This window comes from Acanthochromis polyacanthus, chromosome 1, assembly GCF_021347895.1.
Source record: "Acanthochromis polyacanthus isolate Apoly-LR-REF ecotype Palm Island chromosome 1, KAUST_Apoly_ChrSc, whole genome shotgun sequence".
Taxonomy (NCBI): domain Eukaryota; kingdom Metazoa; phylum Chordata; class Actinopteri; family Pomacentridae; genus Acanthochromis; species Acanthochromis polyacanthus.
The window spans coordinates 24,184,671-24,204,510 of NC_067113.1; the positions used below are offsets into that span (position 1 = coordinate 24,184,671).

The 19,840-nt window shown below is 41.1% G+C and overlaps 2 protein-coding genes across 3 annotated transcripts; one reads left to right on the forward strand and one right to left on the reverse strand.

Moving 5' to 3' along the window:
• The first annotated feature begins 846 nt into the window (after nt 1-846).
• lclat1 (lysocardiolipin acyltransferase 1) lies at nt 847-13,543 on the forward strand. Of its 2 annotated transcripts, XM_022201088.2 has the most exons (6): nt 847-1,192; nt 7,305-7,472; nt 7,919-8,117; nt 8,423-8,569; nt 9,968-10,084; nt 11,136-13,543. In XM_022201088.2, exons 2-6 carry the CDS (start codon nt 7,305-7,307, stop codon nt 11,657-11,659), a joined length of 1,155 nt encoding a protein of 384 aa, XP_022056780.1. In that variant the 5' UTR covers nt 847-1,192; the 3' UTR covers nt 11,660-13,543. The 2 variants fall into 2 exon arrangements, with proteins under 2 accessions (XP_022056780.1, XP_022056781.1); XM_022201089.2 differs by lacking the exons at nt 847-1,192; nt 7,305-7,472 and having other exon boundaries at nt 7,930-8,052.
• A 2,331-nt stretch (nt 13,544-15,874) lies between these two features.
• On the reverse strand, nt 15,875-19,839 carry LOC110955914 (protein yippee-like 5). The gene is made up of 3 exons (XM_022201090.2): nt 19,691-19,839; nt 18,182-18,347; nt 15,875-18,054 (listed from the first exon to the last, which is right to left on the reverse strand). The coding sequence occupies exons 2-3, from the start codon at nt 18,320-18,322 to the stop codon at nt 17,830-17,832; spliced, it is 366 nt and encodes a 121-aa protein (XP_022056782.1). The 5' UTR covers nt 18,323-18,347; nt 19,691-19,839; the 3' UTR covers nt 15,875-17,829.
• Nucleotide 19,840: the final 1 nt, after the last annotated feature.

Below are 19,840 nucleotides of genomic sequence, written 5' to 3' on the forward strand. Positions count from 1 at the left end.
TTGAAGAAAAAAAACAGTCACTTTCAGTGACACTAAAGGAAGGAATTCAAATCATATTTTATCTAGTTTTAGTGACATGAGTTTGTGGATGCTCATTGCAACATTAAGTTTTATCTACAGCAAACTTGATCAGATTTTTATGTATTTATTTACTATATCTCCTCGGCAGCAATTGCATCTCCTTTCCCAGACTATTTAAGGCATCAGTCAACCCAGTTTGCCATTAAATGAAGCAATCATTTAAAATTACAATGAGTATTAATAACTGACAATATAAAAATGGGAAAACTTGGTAAAGTTCAATGGTTCTTACACATTTTTGCTGCGTTACTTACGATTCCATTGATGTCTTCACCATTAATGAGACTATTTCCAAGGCACACAGTTTGAAAACCACTTGTCTCGCTGGTGTGCACTCTCTGTGACATTGTGGAACATGGGCTGAGACAGAGACAAAGTGGAATGATCTTATTTCACCCAGAACACAATGTCTGACACTTCAGCCACTTATAACTTGACAAGACTTATTTTATAACTAGGTGCAACTATCAGGTTAAAATTTAAAGATTTGTGTGCTGGGCTAAGACCGCTTTCTTTCAAGATCCTGACAACCCTCTGCTGGTACATGTCTGTGGGTGCTTGGAGTCTTTCCCCCATTGTGTACCTTTTCCCTTTGCACATCCTATATGTGCAGATATGCGCTAAAAATACAACAACCACAGTCACTATCATGCTGTGAAATCTACATAGCATTCAGACTGAGGGCACACCTTGGCAAATGTTGCTGTGTGTGCAGTTTGCGGTCACTTACCTTATGCAATAAAGCTTATACGAACAGCACCCCCTGTTGATGTGTGGCTGTAATGACAGGTGAGAGGTAACAAGTTGAGAGGTCGACTCAGCTAGCATTACGGATGAAGACTGTACATTTGCCGCATTCTTAGAAAGTAAATTAATGCAGAAAAAACGTTTTGGCTCCACGGTTGGATCACGAAAAACAACGAAACTCCCTCAACAGACGACCGCTCTTTGCTAACGCTGCTGTTCGTTAACTTTGCTAGTTAACCGATGTTAGCAAGCTGCTAGCTGGCTTGCTAAGTTACTATGTCGCAACCAAGTGTTTGGACGTACTGCGGCTAACGTTACTAGCAAACGTGAAGCAAACTTTGATTCAGGAGGGAAAAGACGCAAGGTGGGTATGTGTGTTACCTGACAGTCTGTAGTGACTCTTTAGCAGTAGCTGGTGCGTTAGTCAAGCCTGTTAGAACGAGCAGGGTAACGTCGGCTAACTTGAGATAGCTTATGTTCCATTTAGCTCACAACGTTAGCAGTAAATGTTAGCATTAATGTTGCCGTTGGTGTTAGCCTGAGATCATCTGTACTGCAGCCAAAGACATCAGGTTTTCGTAGCGGAGATTGTAGTATAACTTAGTGAAGAGTTGCACAAAGGAACGTTCCTTAATTTTAATGATAAATTAAGGTTATGCATGGCAACGTGTAATTGCGGCTAGTAAATAGCCCGGTACGTAACATTTCACATCAACTTTTCATTTTGCCAGTCCATTTCACTCGGGTCTGTCGCAGCAATGTTTTCTGTGCCCAAAAGTCAAATAATAATTTACGAAGGGATGATTATTTACAGTGAAAACATGGCACATCTCGTAGTTCTGAAGTTAAACGTTGCCTGACTTGTGTTTCTCTGGCTGAAGTCCTTTCTCCCTCTTTGCCCCACCCTGGGATAATGTATGGACATGTATACCACGATAATAATAATAAAAAAAAAGCATGTTAGACGACTTACATGGATTTATATCAATGTGGTGTGGTTTGTTTCTGTTTCCAAATGCGGCAGATTTAATCTCTGATAATACCAACGGATATTGAATGAAACAATTTGGTAGATTGGATAGCAGTATGCACCTGCTTCAAAAGTTATTACTTAGCAGTTGGTTATTTGGACAACTTTCACTTTCAATTTCACTTCTACATTCAAGTACTATCATAATAAGTCTGTGATGTTAAAAAGGATTGTTTATGCTGGGATTATTGTTATAGTTGCTGATGGTAGTAAACTATGACACATTGGCTTCCTCACCTGAGTGCTGGTATTATGCCTACAGAGAATATTACCCATCATCTACCACTAAAGTATGTTGTTAATGAACTCTTGAAAACCAGATACTAATATCACTATAACCGACTTTAAGACAAATCTGTTCAGACCTCTTTATTTAATTGAGTTATACACACTAATGTGTCCCTCTATGCTTAATTTCTTCTTTCAATACTGCTTCTTTCTCTGCCCGTACAGTGAAAACGTGTGGTTTACAGTCGTGACAGCATGTTCGGTATTGTTTTCAGCTTATGAGTTTATCTGTCTGCGTGTGTCATCATGGTTAAATGTAGTCCTGGAGACACCTACTGTAGCGGGAACTACCACAAAGGCAGTTCTGAGTACTTTGGCTGGCGTTTACATGTCTGTCGGCATGTCTGGCGACAGATTCTGTCAATGTGATGGCGTCACAACCATGCACGATGCAGTCTTGAAAGTTCACAGGTATGTAGTTGAGATCAACATGAAGGCAAAGTATGAAGACGGGTGTAATGTGACCCGTGAGTACTGAGAACTCATACAGTGATGTAATCAGCAGCATGTTGATGGGCATGACGTTTTGTGTTCTCTGGGTGTTTCATGTCGTTTTGAGCACTTTGCATGTTTTAAGGAAAGGGCAATCTACGTAAGACTTTTGTGTGACTTTGTAAATGTGCAGAGACTTGATTCCAGGTCAAAAAATGCATCAGTATTAAGAATTAGTAACAGAGATAATGTTTTGTTTATCACAGCAACTTGGAGACTTGTTTAAGTCTGGTGGATGTTTGATCTGTTAAGTTACCGGAGTGTCGTAAAATAGCACTTAAATTGTTAGCATTACCCGTTTAATTCCTCCTCTCTCTCTTTTCTTTTCCATCTTTTACACAAACACACATGCGCACACACACACACCACTTAAGCTCATTGTTTAGCCTAGACATGCTTGACCTCTTCACTCTGCTTTGCTCTGTTGGGATGTCTGGTCTTAGCTTAAAGTTAGGAATGCACAATGATTGCCAGAGAATTCAGACTTGGACTATGAGGAGTATGCTGTGTGTTGCGTGTGGAGCTGTGTTTGGGGAAGTGCTTTCAGGATCATTACTATGGTGATTAAATAAATGTTAAACCAACCAAATGGATGGAAATAAATCAAACTCACAAGTGGTACTAGGCCCTGGAGAATAAAAACAAAAGTTTCCGTGGATGCCTTATATAAATAGCGTTCCGTCCCTGGTGTCCACTCCAAGCAGAAGAAAAACATGTTTGTTTAATAGTTTAATTTTCATAATTCCCTTCACTTCTCGCATCCCCTGCTCCAGGTGTCATACCTTTTTTCCGCATTTATAACAAGACTTGTCTGGTTGCTCCAGCAGCAACCCAAGGGAGTGTTTTTCTGTGTGTGGGGACACAGTCTAATTGTGGCAATTGTGCTGAGCAAGCTTGTTTTCCTCACCTCTCTCATGGCTCACATTTTCCGTTGTTAAAACCAGTAACCCTTAAACCCTCATTGCCAGCATAATCGTGCACACAAACACTCTTGCGCTGTTTAAATGCACCTTCTGCCACTTTGCTGCTGTGAGACTTGCTGCGTCATGGTGCCACCAAGAGTGTTAACAAGGGCTAGATGGTGAGCGTGTTGGGCTTAAGTAGTCTCAACCAAAGGGCTTGTATAACCATAACAGTAATTGAGGTAGAAAGGTGTGACCTACAGTTCATGTAAGAGAAGAAAACACCTGCTGGAGGTAATGGCTTCCTGTAGAATTACTGTAGCTCAGACTGCCTATGCCAGCAAGAACTGGGCCTAATCAAATCAAGACTCGCTGTATTTCCTCTTTAAACCTTAATTTCAAGGGGAATTTGCTGGTAATTAACTTGTTTTACTATTAAGTTTAAGACTGGAACATTTGTTTAGGAAGTTCTTTATGTTTGCATGCATTTCTGTTTTTTTCTGCAGTCACATGCAACTCATGTCAATCCTGACACTTTGTCAGTGAACATCAAATCAAATCTGTGTTACAGCATGCAGTGCAGCCCATTGAGATATTTGTCTTGCAGCAAGGGCAATTTAACTCAGTTGCTATGTAGAGGATAGTGTTGTATTTATCCTCTTGCCCAGGACTCTGATAGGCGTGTTGGAGAAGTGCATTTTTGTGCAGAACAGATCACCAATTGTGCTCTGACATCAGGCAACTTTGGCAACGATAACCTCATGAGATCAAGGTGGCAGTTAATGCAGCTCTTCATGGACAGCATGAAGGGAATTACTTGCCTCTCATCTGATGTCGAAGGCGACTGATGACCTATGATCTATCAAAAAAATGTATCAAGAGATGTGTTTCATGCCGCCTTTTTCAAGCATGCTATATGTAACATTACTGGCCTCATCAGTCTGTTATAGTAATGGCGCTGTGTCATTCAGACACTTTTCCAGCCCTTGTTGTCACTTTTCCATTATTGTTAGTGATGTGAAATATATAGCAATAACAAACAAAAGACTAACTCAAAACTAATAGCGGCTTATCAAAATATCAAATAACCAACAATCTAATTTATTTATGATTTCCAAAAACTGAAAAAATGTATCCACATACACTCAACAAAAATATAAACGCAATACTTTTGTTTTTGCTCCCATTTTTTATGAGTGAACTCAAAGATCTAAAACTTTTTCCACATACACAGTATCACCATTTTTCTCAAATATTGTCCACAAATCTGTCTAAATCTGTGACAGTGAGCACTTCTCCTTTGCTGAGATAATCCATCCCATGTCACAGGTGTGCCATATCAAGATGCTGATTAGACACCATGATTAGTGCACAGGTGTGCCTTAGACTGCCCACAATAACCGGGCAGACATTCCTAGCGTGGAATGTAAATAGGGGAACCTTTCTGACTGTGGGTGACAAATTGTGGTCGCATGGTCACTAAGTCAAGTGTCTGTGGCTTCGGAATTATTCACTGAATGTACGGCGGGATGATCTGTGTGTTACTGACATTCCTAACAGACAAAATGATCAGACAAATATGCTGATTAGACACCATGATTAGTGCACAGGTGTGCCTTAGACTGCCCACAATAAAAGGCAGTTCCCGCCAATATCCAGCAAAAATGGGAGCAAAAACAAAAATGTTGCGTTTATATTTTTGTTGAGTGTATGATGGTCATCTAACTATGACTTCACAAACAGTAGAAGCACAATGTGACTTGAACCTGATCAATTCAGACTCAATGTCGGGGATAATTTAGAATTATAGCTTAAGTTACTGCTGTTGGTCTGTGTGTAAAATGCATGTAACTGCCTCACTTTGGGTGCTGCTGATGCTGCTAGTATTTATATAGCTCAGATTAAACACTTCTAAAAACCGCTGAAAGCAACAAACTGAACTGTGACTCTGTGACAAGCTCACTATTGTGATGTGAAGACAAGTACACAATGTGACTCTCCTTTAGATTATGTCTGATGCTGTCTCCATGTCAGGGATAATTTCTAATTACAAGTACTTAATGAAATTACCATTTCTGTTTATCCGTTTGTGCAAATGCACAGCTCCGTGGCTTTGTAGAAGCTCATGGGTCTTCTGCTGCAGGTGTAATAAACTCAGAGGAAATACTCTTATTGTGGTGTTTTTGGATGAACACTGGTGGTGAAATGTCAAAATGGCCTCTCCTAAGTCATTTCACACATCTTGAAGTAGAATTGCTTGCGCACTTCTGTCTGTTCATGTGACTGGGTTCAGTTCAGACTTGTGCTGTGTTGAAAACGGTTCAGAAATGTTACAAGGTCAATTAAATGTTGACGTTGGGACTTTAACGTAAAAGTTACCACAGTGTGCATTCAGACATGTTGAGTTGCTGTCATATTAATGAAAAGGATTGCATGTCTGAAAGGGGCTTAAGTGTAACTTAACCATTGGGACTTGAAGTTGTCATCTCTGATGTCAGTGACATGACAAGCGATGCAAGCTTTTAATTCAACGGACATGTCATGGACAAATGAAGGTCCCATTACTTGGTTTTGAGTTTCAGAGGGATTACAGGCTCAGTTAACTCAGAGATGAAGTGACCATTGAGTATTTCTACAATCTTGCAGCTACTGTTTTGAATATACATAGTAAGCATTCAGCTTGCTTAAATGATTTCCATTCACGTTTTGGTTTCCTTTAGTATCTATATTTTTCTTTCACACCACTTCTTCTGTTGTCAAAGTCGCCTAGTCATGGTTACAGTCACTTGAATGATGCATGATTTATAGGTTTGTGATTAATCGCAAGGATAATTATTGGAACCAATGTTGTCATCGAAGAACAATAAAGTTGAAACTTCAATTGAATTTTTATTAGTTTGTCATTGTGTGATTAATTTTAGTGCCACTCCTAATAAAAGGGTTACCGCATGCTCCACAAAGGATTGAGTAAAGTGGATGGAATTCTGTCTTCCAGTAGATATAATCCCAGTGTTTATATGATATAGTAGATTTCCTGGAAAATCAATTTAGACTCTAAATGGAAAACATATCCAATCGTCCTACTTTTTATCAACAATACTGACTTCAATAGCCTCAAATATTAAAATGTCAGCAACCACGGTTTAGCAAAATCTCTGATAAACACATAAATTGTCATATTGCCTGTACCCAAGTCCTTTTTCGGTATTTTAATTTTGAAAATGGCAAGGCAGCGTTTGTTCTATGTCTGATTGCATCTGAACGTTATGGACAAGATTGGCTGGATATAGCTGTAATATTTTCATTCTGTCTGTTAGGAATGTCAGTAACACACAGCTCATCCTGCCGTACATTCAGTGAATAATTTCGAAGCCACAGACACACCTGATTTAGTGACCATGCGACCGCAATTTGTCACCCACAGTCAGAAAGGTTCCCCTATTTACATTCCACGTTCGGAATGTCTGCCCTGGATTTTCCACTGTTTGTGGGAAAATATGTCAGAAGAGGAACGGAACAGCAGCCTTTGCTATTGATGAGATTGTTGATAATCACATTTGTTTCATATTACAGATCCAAATCCTTTTCAGCTCCTTTCCATAGTGGAGATCCAAGTCGGGGATAAATTCCATATATGTTATAATTTTTTATTTTTTTGTCCCTCTACCTGCTACAGCAGCCTTTGCTCACACTTTGACCGCTCAAGACCATTTTATTTATTTGACTTGCACTGATGCTAATCTGGTCTTTTTCATTCCTCACAGATGGCTGTGTCGGTGCGGGGCCTCTACTTCGTGGTGACCCTGTTTTTGGGTAGTTTCTTTGGAAGCGTCTTCATGCTGGGTCCAGTTTTGCCCCTCATGCTGTTGTCTCCTGCCTGGTACCGCTGGATAACTGATCGGATCGTTGCTACCTGGCTCACCCTGCCTGTGGTGCGTGCACCAGCTTAGCCTTCACTTAGCCTATTTCTGTGTGTACCAGATGGCCTTAAGTTATCTGTTTGGGGTGATGATAATTTGCGTCATCTAAGCCTTGTTTCTGCGTCCCAGTTTAATGAGATTTTAACCTCTAATAGGTACACTTGATTCATTTAGATAAGAGCAAATTAGATACTCCCGAGCAATTCAAACACAGTTCTTCTACAGTAATCACAAGAATTGTTGGCCTAATTCATTTTCTTCTCGCTTTTATCTCTCGCTTCAATTTATCTATCATCTTTCCTCTTCCCAGTCCCACCTCTCTCTTTCATTTCATCATTCTTGTCTCATCCACCTCTCAAATTCTTTCAATCTGCCATCCTCTCTGCCCACTCCATTCTTCCTCCCCTTCCACTTTCTTTTCCATCCTCCCTCCATCCCGGCTCCTCTCTCCTCTGTAGTCTTTGCTGGAGCTGGTGTTTGGGGTGAAGGTGGTGATAACAGGTGATGGCTTCATCCCGGGGGAGCGAAGCGTGATCATCATGAATCACCGCACCCGTCTGGACTGGATGTTTCTGTGGTGTTGTCTGCTCAGGTACAGCTACCTTCGTCTGGAAAAGATCTGCCTCAAGGCTGCACTCAAGGCTGTACCTGGCTTTGGTGGGTATACAGTGAGTGCCCTGTCCTGTCCTAAAAAATGCACGATTGCAAAGCAGTTTACTTTTAATAAACAGAGTCCAAATCAGCTAAGTCTAAAGAGAAATAGGAACAGTTAAAAGCGTCTGCAGAGCTGTGGAGTGGTATGAAAATGCATGATGTCGCCTAATTTCTAGGGGCATTACGTTAGCAGTGCATACTTTAGGTCTGGTGGAAAGGACAGATGTCAGGTGTTTTTTCTGCAAAACACATGCCCTACTTGGCAAGTAATCAGTTATGCATGTAAAGACTTTATATGTACTTTGCAGGATGGGCAATGCAGGTGGCCTGCTTTGTCTTTATTCAGCGGCGTTGGGAGGAGGACAAGAAGCACTTAGAGAACATGCTGGACTACTTTTGTGACATCAGAGAGCCCCTGCAGCTGCTGCTGTTCCCCGAAGGCACGGACCTCACTGGTGAGACGCACAGAATGCAACAATCCATCCATTCGTGGGACCATTTACCTATATTTCATTTCTCAGAATGCGTTTCCAGAGCTCGATGTGGCCCTACACCTGTCTGACGCCTTTGCACTGACACTGTTACGCAAACACAATTTCAAAGTGATAAGGCATACCTAAATCCCCTGACACACACGCCACACAGTCATGTCTGCAAGAATGCTCTGATCTTTCAGTCCGGGCAGTGGTGACACCAGAACCTAAAGCCCCTTCTGATCACAATTAAGCCAATCAAAAGTCCTGAGTAGCTCTACTGAGGGAAGCTTAACTTCTCTTTGCATGCCATGATGTCATGAGGGGTCCGGTGTAGTTGCATCATAATTGGCCAGCAGATTTAGGGCTTTAGATATTGTTTTACTTTTGGTGTTGCGTACGCACCGGTGCATGTGTGTGTTTGCATTTTGGCACAGCGGGAGCTTAAGCCTCTTAAACCTCGAGGCTTATTTTGACGCAAGAAACAAGCGGATGTTTATGGCATGCTCTGACGTCTTACGCGGAAGTTGTTCTGTTCTTTAGTCCCCTAATACGTATTCTAGAGGCATGTGTACAGACCTCCATCTAGAGGATCAAATTCATGGTGCACTTATACTTAAAATAATTCTGTGACCTTCTTTGAAGTAGAACTCATGTGAATTGAATGAAAGATTGTGTAAGAATCACAAGTCACTGCTTTGTGTGAGGGCAGAGGCCTGATCAGCAGAGGTCTGTCCATAGTCTTTTTGTCCTAGCAGTCCATCTGAATTAGCTGCTTGTTACGTAACATGAGTAACGAATCATGATATAGTTTACGTGTTCCTGCAAAAAGTTCCTGTGGAATGTCTGGTTAATAAACAGCCATCTTTCCTGTGTTTATGTCCCCCTGTGGATTTTATAAATGTGTAAATCATTGTTAGATATATTTATGAAAGTAGTCATATCCAGTAACCAATGTGGCTATTATTGTCACTAGTATTTTTATCATAGCACACTGCATTTTTTTTATTATGTAGCCCCTATCAACCAAATTCTACTTTTGATAATAGGGGCAACATATCAACAATGCTCTGTCTTGCTCTGTTTATGTACATTTTCTGATATTTAGTTTTCAGAGTTGAAAGCAGCTGATACAAAGACAAAATAAACACAACCAATACTGCTGGTTTAAAAAGTAATTGAAGTATCTTACAAAGGAATTTAATGTATTGTATGTTTTAATTGTTCTGTCATTTAACATATAATAGTAGAGCTAAACATACAGAATAATTATATGTATATTATACATAGGTTTATTTACTTACCAGCACTGATGCATACATATTACATTCATGTTGTTGGTTACAGTCACCAAAGGTTTATCATGTCTGTTTCTCGCAGAAAATACAAGAGCGAAGAGTGATGCGTTTGCCACACAGAACAGCCTGCCTAAGTTGGAGTATGTGCTTCACCCCCGCACCACCGGATTCACCTTTATTGTGGACCAACTTCGAAAAGGTCAGATTTGATCCACTTAAACAGCTTCGGAAATTATGTAATGTCTACGTTAAACGTGATGGCAATCTGCTTGTAATAAATGTTCGTTGGTGGTTAGACAGCAGGCACATGCTATGTGTTTATTCGTTTTTGATGATATGCATTATTTGTTCACATGAAAATGAGCAGGACTCAAAGCCTGTTACCAAGATGGAAACATTTTGTCAGCAAAACCAAAGGGGAAAAAAATGATGCGCTACTATGATGACAGACTTTATTCCACTGGTGCTGTTTGTAGAAGTGGGATCATACCTGTTCATCTTCAAAGTCTCAGACCCATGCTTCATCCTACAGTCAGCTATTACAACTCCCCTGAGATTCTCATGTTTCTCTATGAGCTAATTCTGGCAGTCCTCCAGAGGTCTTAAATACCACCTCTGGCCCTGCTGTCTCAGATCCACCCTGGATGCTGAGCATGGCACTAACTCTCCAAGGAGGTGTTGTGAATCAGTGTGATATCATCAGACTTGGCTAATTCTCCCCTCCCTCTCTCTGCACCACTGACTGGCATACTGTGCATGTTGTCTTTGTCCAGGTCCACTGTGCCCCTCTCAGCTCTATTTTTACTGTGCTAGCGCTAAGCTGCACAGGAGCAGGCGCTGGCAGGTGTCGTCCTGTACTTTTGATATTTCACTTAGCTCTCCCTGCATGTTGTAAGGGCACTGCAGATCAGGGAGGATGGTGTAGAGCTCACTTCAGTGTTAAAACACCAAGTTCTGGAGTAATTAGAGGTATCTGTGTAATGGGGCTAAAGAACCATGAAGGGTGCATAGCACAGTGCCTGTAACTAATGAGAATAATCCCCATAGTGGCATGACTTCATGTCTGATCTGCAGGGTTTACAGAAAGAGTTGTCTGTCTGCCTGTTTAGGACACTGATTAATGAAATTTGACTATTTTACATTGAAGTTTATCCTCATAAAAACGAATTCACCATCTTCCTTTAGTTTTTTTTAGCTTTATCAGCCTGAATTCTTCTTTTGATTGTTTAACATTTTGTTCCTTTTCCCAGGAGACAACCTGGATGCCGTCCATGATGTTACAGTGGCCTACCCCAAGAACATCCCTCAGACAGAACGCCACCTCATACTGGGCCATTTCCCACGCGAGATCCACTTCCACGTCCGCCGCTATCCAGTGTCCTCACTTCCCTCATCCTCTGAGCTAGAGTCTTGGTGTCGAGAGCGTTGGGCTGAAAAGGAGATCCGTCTTCGGGACTTTTACTCGAGCCAGCCCCGGGCCTTTGACAGGGATGGCGCTGCTCGTGTGCCACCCTGTAAGTCAGAGCTGCGAGTGGCTCTGATCAAAGCCGCCTCTTTGCTGTACTGGAGCAGCTTCATTGCTCTGTGTTTCACTGGCCTGTGGCTCTGGGCTCCTTTCAGGCTCTACTTCCTTGTCCTGGTTGGAGTGTTTATGGCCCAGCAGAAGCTGGTTGGGGGGCTAGAGCTGCTGGAGCTGGCTTGCCATCGATACTGGAAGTCAGTGGCTGCAGATGTAGGTGGGAAGAATAAGGTGCTAGATAGGAAGTTGCAGTGAGGATTTAAAAAAAGAAGCTATTTTGACTGGACAATGACATCTTTTCACCTATATTTAGCAAGCAAACTGAAAACTCAGTTGTCTTGGCCTGTTCAGTCCAGAGGGCTAGAAGGTCCCTTTTAGGAACCCAATGCTCCATGCCTTAGACAGAGAGGTAAGTGCACCTCCTGATGGTATGCATGGCTTCAGTGGAGAGAGCTTACCTTTCTGTTGATGAAGTAAAAGAGGAATGTTAAGTACGTTTATCTGTGTTGGGTTAGAGGAATTCATCACATATGATGTGTCGCCTGCCCTTTGTAGGTCTCTCCTTGTATAATCTCTGTTCTTTAGCTTGCTGTCAGTGCATTTTCTCAATTTTATGTTGTTGGTGTTTATTATGGTTGGTTGTTCAGAACCTCAGTGTGAACATGTGTCATGAAACAATGCTGTTAGTATTTGTTATGCTGTTGCCATGTCTTTGAAACTAGTTTTATTGTATGCTACGTTGCTCTCAGTTTTATATCATTAATGGAGCAGAGCCATAGTACAGAGCGCCTGTACATATGATGACTTGACTCTCACCAATATTCAAATTAGCACTGATTCCTGATCAGTTAGCAGTTATTAGCAAGGAAAGAAAAGGACCGATATAATTCCCAGAGAATTATTAAGGAGTATACAGGTATATATGTGTACCATTGTTTACCTTTATTGGGTATAATTACCCATTTTTATACAAGTCGTGGAATTTTATTTTTCCAGTTACTCCTTAGAGATAGAGTATGTGATGTTTATTACTGTACAAGTCTCTCATTTGCTAAAGTAGCTTTTGCACATAAAAGCCAAAGGTGAGAAAAGCAGACACGATGTTTAAAAGAAAAAAAAAAAAGTAACCAAACAGAATGTAGTCTGTCTTGTCAGGAAGCAGTCGGTTCACACACTACTGGCAAGGTTGCCTGTAGCTATGATGAGGCAACACTTGCAGTAGCATCAAATCAAAATCAAAGATGTTATCTCATGTCTGGATATCTGTTGGAGCAGATGAGCTTTGTGCCCATTCTGGGAATGAAGAGATGCCTTGTAGAGGCAGGATGTGGGTGGTACTGGGGTGGAAGAATGTCCTGTTGGGACAACATTACCCCTCAACGTTGAGGGTGGCACAGAGAACCAGACTTGGAGTGGAAAACTGGCCCTGAACTCAACCTAATCCAAAAAAGCCCTGTAATGCCCACCTCTGCCTGTGTCCCTCACTAGAGGACTGGCATTGATGCGCCTGCTAAACTCAATTAGCAAATGACAGCTGAGAAAGCTACTCCAATTGTGCCAAAAAAGGACAGAAATTGAAACAAGATTGGAGCAGTGCTTCAACCGCACTTTCAGCCACTGACTCTCTTTGCCATTGTTCTCAGTACCACTTAAAAACACATTAGTTCTTGCAGTGATGGAACAATTGTGTCTTAGTCTGTAGGAGTGTCTAACACTGTGCAATGTGTGATCTAGCTGACCACTTCAACCCAGTTTTGTGAAACAAATCTCTCTCACAGTCCGTCACAGAACAGGAAGTGTCTTTTTTTCCTTTGTTTATGCGAATCTAAAGCTCCTGTATTTTACTTGTAAAGGGGCTGATTCCAATCACTGTGATACAGCTGTGTTAATGATTTTATCATCAGCATGTAGTAGTTTACCAAACATGGTACTATATATGTTTCTTCAGACTATTTAAAACTCCTGAACCAGCTACAATCTCCACATGTTAGTCTTTCACTTGTGTTGTCTTGTGTTGCTCATTATACATTTACTTGCTGATGCTGGACCTCTTTAAAGTCCCTGTCCTCAGGTAAACACAGTGGACACTGTAACGAGTCAAGAAAAAAAAAATCTAAATAAATATACTATATCAACTCATTGATGTCTCCTGTTATTGTTGTGGTGTGGTCTAGTAAATATTGACTCCTGATAATGCTTGTAAATATACTGTTTTGTCCTAAAAGATTCAGTTTAAAATGTTACACTTATAAAAACATGGTTGGTGCTGTAATATCTTAATGACATTTTGTATAAATTTTGACCAAAGTTTAATTCCTTTTATTCATTGCTTCCCTTGTGTAGAACACTGTCTTCCATTACACTATGTTATGCTTTTACACTGACATTTTTATTTGCTGCAGGCCACCTTGTGTATTGTCTCAGCAGTCCTTTAATCTAGAATGTACTGTAACAATCACTACATTGCAGCGAATGAGTCAACAAGACCTTGAATGCTCATATTACACAACACAGGCCACGGTTTGCCTTGTCTGTTTCGAACACGCGTCACACACACACATTCTAGTCTACCGTAGACAACCAAAAAGGTCAAGAGCTTTGAAGGTGAAGTGCAGTCGCCATAGTAACCAATGTTGACTCCCCTGTCTCCTGGCAACGGGATGTGGAGTGATGTCAATGGAAAGCATGCTATTTTCTCCTGGTGACAGAATGATGTCACTGCCTTGTGTTAGTGAAGCGAGTGGAGGAAAGAGAAGTTTATTTCTATATTCTATATCTGTTCTCCTGGGGGATAGAGAGGGAGGGGTGATGCTGACATCCCTTCGAGTCAGAGAAAGACAAAAGGCAAGGATAAACTAAAATAGCTGTCCGAGGGTGATGAATCATGGGCCAATTAAGGGAGCAATTATGCTCCAGCCTCTTTTTTTGTTTGTTGCTCCACCCACCTGCTCACCCTCCCCTCTAGTTCATTCTCTGCATCTGAATAGAACTTCAAAATTTGCTCTGGTACGTTTGACAGTGGGTGTTAGGAAAAAGGATGATGCACACAGACTTCATCTGGCTGGAAGAGACTCATGGGAGCATCACTTCACTAATGCGTCTTTTTTTCCCCCCAATTACATTTGTTCCTGAAAGAGGGATTCTTGGTTGAGTGTATAGGAGATTGAGGTCAAAGCGTTTGGAAAATCTCATTGTTCCGATTCGTGACCAAAATCACTGTGTAAGTATCTGAATGTTACTGGAAATACTCATTAGCACACACATTCACATAAAGGCTATCTCACATCTAAATGTGCTCAGTGTCTATCCAATTGCATACAGACAAATAGGATCAACAACGCGGTGTAATTATCCTTATCTGGCCAGATGGCTTTTTCAATAAAGACGGCAGACAATCCTGAGGTTATGCAGGGACAAAGTCAGAGACTACTGAATTATAAAATAGCACACTGAGTTCCCCGGAGATACAGCCTCCTTTTTGCCTCTAGTCATGTCCAGCATTTAAATGGCACTAGATGGGGTCATAAAAACATCCAGATCCCAATCCATAAATGCCCTAGATCCCTCAAAATAAAAAGCCAAGAAACCTGTCAACTGTAGTGGGAGCAGAAATAGCTGTAACAAGAAGAGGTTGTAATGTTTAACAACCTTAATTAATATTTGTGTGAGCTAAGTTTAGAGCTGAGTGGTAAGTGTAGGGTGCCTCCAGGAGTGATTGCAGAGAAGCAGACCTGTTGTTGATTCCACCGCGGTGACACAGACACACCAACAAAGAAGCCTTCCAACAGGATCAGAGCTATAAATAACTCCACGGCAGCACTGCAATATTAGTGGGTGGATTAGGATTGATTCGTCACTTCCTATTTATAAACCGAATGCAGTCAAACCTTTTCATCGTGGGTGATTCATAGTGAGTGCCGACATAGGGATTAAAATGCGACAGTCCTTATATTTCTGGTGCAATTTTTGCTTTTAAATCACATATTCTGTTAGCAGTCAATCATATATTATTCATTCTTTTGCATTTATTTAAATGCTAATTATTCATTAAGGCTCTTTCGTTTTCGCTGCACCAGTGAGCAACATCACTGGCGCGTGTTTCCAGACTGCAGTGAAGCTCTACAGATCTTTGCCAAGCAGGTTAACGTCAGAGGCAGGCAGGGGATTTAGCATCACTCAGTATTCTGCTGCCATCTAGAGGTCCAAGGATTTGGTTTTACTCATGTTTATTTATAGCATTTCCTCCTCATCACCATCCCATCCCATTGTGACACAAACATAACACCAGATTTGTACATCCATATGTGCTTATGTCCAAATTTGTCGAGAGCACCAAGCTCAGAAACATTAAAATGTGTTCTAATGAAGAGGAAGGAAATAGTTGGCGATGATCTTAGTCATATGCTCAAACACCTGTCCTCTCTGACAGGAAAGTGTATAGATTTCATACGGATCATACACTGACACAACTGAAACCAGCAAGAATACATCTTTATTTAGAAATCACATCAGAGAAAATCTTGTCATAGCCACAGAAGAAAACGATTATTTTCCAATTCTCTGATCAAGAAAATATTCCAAAAAAGATAAATGTATCAGTCAATAAAATAACCATACAATTTAAAGCAAATAAAAACAAATAGCATATCAATAAAATGCTAAAAGTGAACAACAAAATGATAATATTCTATTGTGGCCACTGACTGCACACTGCACTGACTCTGGGGCATGAATGATGCCAATGCCCTGTATATATTTAACTTGTTTATAGAAATGACAACTCACACTGTCTTGTATGACCTTGCAAAGGCAAGCAAAACATTAACAGTGTCAAACTAGTCAAGTGTGAACCATTTTAGTAACGCCTACAGGCATGCATAATCTGACATGACACAATGACACACCAGGGCCACAGAGCTGTGCTGTAACTCAGTCCAAAATTCACCTCAAAGGTCATGAAAATTATGTCTTTTTACAACAGTTTGATGATATAAAATGGAGGCTCTGGCCTGGTCGGAGCACAAGAGTTTGATTTTAAAGATAAATACTCCATTAAAGCTTGCCTGACTTTGTGCTGTAAGCGACCTGTCATCTTATGACCAAATATGCCCTAAGCCCAGGATTACAAAAACAGAGAGGGTCACTATCCCAATAGTAGTTTCACACTAGGAGACAGCATCTGCAATGAACTGTGTAGAAACAAATGTAGCATGGCTAAACACAGGTTTAATTTGAACATATTGTTGTTGTTCGTTGTTCAGAAGCTCTTTTGGCTTGTCTTTGATGATCACATACTTTCAAATATATGACCCATCCTCTCATTATCCTGTGTTTAAGCCAGCAGGCAGCCAGAGAACGTCTCCATCGCGTCTCAGACACTTTCTGCCTCGTCCACATCGATGGCTGAAAGCTACATGCTTCTGACAAGTCACCAAAGTGACACGCTGTTCTTCGCACAGCACACACAGGCACAGAATCTATGGTGACAGATGTAGACCGGTAGAACTGAACTAAATAGGAGGACTGTTTGCTGCATGGGATATCGCTTCTACACTATCAAATGGCTGACTTAAGCCACTATGTGTACATTTCACTCAAAATAAATACACATCATTTCAGCCAAATTCAAATAAAACTGCTATCATTGTCAAACACAACAATGAATACTTAAATATGACATCAATCTGTGCGGTATCATTTGGATGAGAACAGAGATTTTAAACACTATTACATCCATTATACTACAAGCTCAGAAAAAGGGTAACTTATACAGAATAAACGACTATCACGGTCTTAAATTGCATTCATTGTGAAACAGTGACAAGTACACTGAGACAAAGTTCACAACACAGAAGCACAAATTCCACAAAAGCAGTATGTAGAGTGACATCTCAGTTGGCTCATTAAACGGAGTCATGTAGAGTGAGCTGGTTGCTTCGCCCACACTGGGATGACGATCATACTCAGCTCTACTGCCTCCAGTTATTTAGATAAATAAAACAACTAGGTGATGTTTTGTAATGCGAGTGACCCATGTATCATCATGCATGTGTTTAATTACCATGAAAGTGTGGTGCATGCCTTGTGCAGCGATGATGAGAATTCTGTGTGACCGTGCTTGAACGCTTAAGTGAAGTCGCTAGCGGTGTTCCCAGCTGTTTTGTGGGACCGCCCTGGGACACATAAATCGAGGAGTATTTTTGGGGAAGCCTATTCAGCAAGAATAGATCCAGCACACCAATCTTCTAATCAGCAGAGGTCTAAGGTCATAGACCACAGACAGGGAAGGGGTGTGGGAGGGGTGAAGCCAAAACTTCACTGACCACTAAGTCTGCAGGTGGTGGTGTGCAGCGCAGAGGCGAGGGGGTAAAGGAGAGGAAAAGGAGGGCACGGGAGTGAGCTTCCCATAATCCAACACCAGGGGCTCATGAATTGTCTGAGGGAACATGCTCTTCAAAGCCCTCGCTCTCTCTGACCAGAGCCCTCTCCAGGATGACGCGTCCCTCCTTGTACCGCTGACTGTCCTCGGTGGCAAACTCATAGATCCAACCCAGCTTGCTGTTGCAGTTCTTGCAGCTGACGTCTCTTACCATGTGCCTGCCAGTGAGCATCACTCTGTCCTGCACCTCGCTGTACTGCAGGTTCACCACCTGTGGGGTCGAGATACTAGCTTGATACAAGTTTTGAAGCACGGAATAAAATACTGATTATACATAGAGTGTTTTCATTTAGGAGGACATGTCACAGCTGGCCTCTTCACGCCTCATTTCACTGTACCTTATTGAAGAGGAACGCTCTTCCGGTGGCTCCTGTGAATCGTGTGGAGATGAGCTCAGACCGATTAGTCAGGATGGTGTCACAGTTGGCACAGGAGAAGAGGCGCGTTCCGCCAATGTGGTCCAAGAAGATACGGCCCATCGTCTAATCTCTGGGAGTGACTGAACTGAGGTTAACATGAGAGAAAAAAGAGCGAATGATTGATAGTGGGACAGTTAAATAACAGGACTTGACTATAAACATTAAACAGGCTGTAACACCTTACAATAAAATAACCAAGGGTTGCCAAGCATTGAAAGTGTATCACAGGGCAGAATAAATGTGTGAACTCAAAAAGATGTTGCCGTATTGCTTATACGGTAATGTAGCTGTTCTTGTAACCATGCTGCATGTTTGTGGCTATTGTAGGGGAATTTGTCAAGCTTCTCAATCTTATGGTACATATAAACATACCCGATTAGTAGACAAGCACATGAACTGCTTTTCCATAGTTCTTTATGGTAGTTTTTTCAGTGGGTATGCCATCAACATATAATGCGCCCATATGACCTCAAAGTGTTTAAATGCCTGGGACATCCCACCAACAAGTCAGAACTTAGATATTTTTGCATTAGATATTTAAGCAGTATGTGATAATATGAAAAAGTACCTTGATTTCTCAGGTATTTACATCTACTTGTACAGTTTTATTCAACTGATCTCCCAAATTATGTGCTATATTACATTACAATAACATGATTTTATTCATATTGCTCAAACCTAACATACTAAAATGAAGAAAGCCATAATATTAGGAAGAAAGTGTAAATGTGAAATCACTTCTGAGACTTCACAGATTGAATATGTGGCGATGGTAGTGATAGTGGTTGTGTAAAATTCTGCTGTTTGTCCTCAGTACATCCTCTTTACCACTTTGATTATATTTTAACCAAAGTGAACTGTAGGAATACGTAATGCTGTACTATTTTTTTTTAATGCTGCACAAATGAATTTACCGCCTCTAACGTACAACAATGCTTCCAACCAAACTTGAATGAACATGAGGAAACTAACAAAAGTGACAAACTCAACAAAAATCTAAACATTGTGTGTTCTATTTTTTATTTTCAGAACTTTATTTTGGGGGTTGTCTTGTTAAGTTGCCATTGACTCAGAACCTTCCTGGTCTTTTCAACAAGTACTTCACGTTCCTGACTGGCTTGTCGTGAGTAATGTTGACTGTAGGTGGCAGCTTTGCTTTAAATGGTGCTGAATATCAACGTCATTGTGAAGAATATTTTAATAACCCTGCTTTAAACGACGAAAACGTTACATTTACTGACAAATGGAGAAAACTTTAGCTCCCTTTGATGTGGTTTTGGACAGTTTCGCTGATTGGTTTCGTCCGCATTTAGCCATGCTAACGGCAGGCTAGCAGCTCGGCTAACAGCAACAACGACAACAAGCTAGGAAGAAGAGAACAACAACAAAACGCATATTTCGGCTCAACTACAAATTACGGCTTCGTACCTTTTAAAACTCGTTTCAGGGGAGATCAACGCCTCGGTCAGCGACGGTGTCACCGATCTTTTCGGTGTATTTTAGGCGCACATCTGCTGTTTATACCGTCGTCGTCGGGGCTTTGTTGTTCTCTTTCAGCTGTTCCTGTCTGCGCTGTGC